Source organism: Atta cephalotes (assembly GCF_000143395.1).
Source record: "Atta cephalotes unplaced genomic scaffold scaffold00018, whole genome shotgun sequence".
Taxonomy (NCBI): domain Eukaryota; kingdom Metazoa; phylum Arthropoda; class Insecta; order Hymenoptera; family Formicidae; genus Atta; species Atta cephalotes.
In genome coordinates this window covers 1,562,041-1,563,959 of record NW_012130082.1, presented here as the reverse complement: position 1 = coordinate 1,563,959, position 1,919 = coordinate 1,562,041, and the positions used below count along the sequence as shown (strand labels likewise).

At 34.1% G+C, this 1,919-nt stretch overlaps 1 protein-coding gene across 1 annotated transcript in view; it reads left to right on the top strand.

The window, feature by feature from the left end:
* Nucleotides 1-1,919, top strand: part of LOC105618733 (protein Wnt-1) — a 28,330-nt gene that overhangs the window by 11,974 nt on the left and 14,437 nt on the right. Inside the window, exon 2 of the mRNA XM_012200264.1 lies at nt 1,022-1,281. Coding sequence (XP_012055654.1) covers nt 1,022-1,281 — 260 coding nt within the window. The remainder of the gene's footprint in view (nt 1-1,021; nt 1,282-1,919) is intronic.

Here is a 1,919-nt window from a genome sequence, read left to right as displayed (position 1 = left end):
TGTGTGTGTGTGTGTGTGTGTGTGTGTGTGTGTGTGTGTGTGTGTGTGTGTGTGAGAGAGAGAGATTTATAAGTAAGAATTGAATGTTGATTAAAACTCTATTTAGCGCAAATTGGAAGTTGTTTCTCTACCAGATCGATCGCACCTGTCGCGCTGTGGATCGGATAGGACAAATGCAATCGCGGCGGATGACGATGCGTATTATCATTCGCAGAATTGCCGCGTAATTAAAATTTATTCGCGCGATATGGCCCGATACCCTGTGTGTTACATTACGACGGTCATGTAATACGCGACAAACACGATAACGACGCGCACGGCGCTCGCCAGAACGACTATACAGAGGCTCATTAAGGGAATTTACCGGCGATCGCATTGCATTAAGCTCTTTGCCGGAGCCGGGGCTAGCTTAAGCACGGCCAAACGCAGCTGCATATAAATTGATAATTTCACGAAAGCATGCATACTATGTGCATTTTAACGCTTGTGTCGAGGATATACGATCGGGATTACGCTCCCCCGGAAAGGAGCACTACGTACTGCTGGAGTAATACCGCTGGATCACGAGAGTAATTTTAACTCAAAGGCTCTTCATTAACACTGATCCCTGTTTGAAAACACGTCCTTAACGCTCCGCGTATAGCTGATGCCGTCGAAGTCTGCTTCCATCGATGCTAGCCAGGTCTACTTCGTCCTTCAATAAAACTCCGAGAAATTGTGTGTTCGAGATGAAGAGACTTCAATAGTTGCACTCAAAAAAATCACTTTCGGCTGTTTTTTTTTGACAAATTATAAAAAATTGGTTTTCTCAACAATCACATCTTTCTGTTTATATACTTTGCTTTCTCCTTTTTCTTTCCATATTTCTGTTAAATCTATTTTTCTTTTATTTGTCATTTAGATTATACATAATATATTACTTCCTTTTTTGTTAGTTATAAGTGTTTCTTATCGCAAGTTTTATTTTATTAAAAAATGTGAAGAATATAAAAAATAATATGTCATTTTTTTATTTTTTTAGGGGTATTGCAAAAGCAGGCGAACCCAACAATTTTTTACCGATGTCAGCAGGTTCCATACACATGGAACCGGTCTACGCCACCCTAAGAAGAAAACAGAGGAGGCTCGCTAGAGAAAATCCGGGAGTATTGATGTCAGTGTCAAGGGGTGCGAACCAAGCTATCGCCGAATGTCAACATCAGTTTCGCAACAGGCGATGGAATTGCTCGACGAAAAATTTTCTAAGAGGAAAAAATCTTTTCGGCAAGATCGTCGACAGAGGTAAGGAAAGATCAAGTTTGATAATATATGCTATGAAGAATTAATTATCAGCTAACAATATTGAGAACTTAATCATTATGAAAGTATTATAATTTGCCTACTCGATTATGCTATTTATTTTTATGATTATATCCAAGAACTAATAGTTAATTGAATATTTTTATAAAAAGCAATGTGTTTTATCCTAAGACGCTTTGTATGTAAATTTGATGTATAAATGAACGAAATCATTGAGCATCAAGCTATGCTTTCAATGATTAGTAGAATTAAATTTAATAATCTGCTTAATTTTTCTTTTCTTTGACTAATTAGATTATTTAAATTATCTTATAAATATCTAGATAAAAATAATAAGATAGATAAATATTTATCAATAAAAGTAAATTTTATGTCACATTAGGAGTAATTTACTTCCTCGGATGTAAAATTTACGTATCAATATATATATCAATATATATATCAATATATATAGTAATATATACTGTATCATTCAATATTGATAGCTCGTTCTAAGATTAAATCATTAAAATAAAATTTATTAAAGAAGTAGTAAGAAATAAGTTTCTTGTTTTCGCGCAAAAAATCGCAGTTAGATGTATATATATATATATATATATATATATATATATATATATATA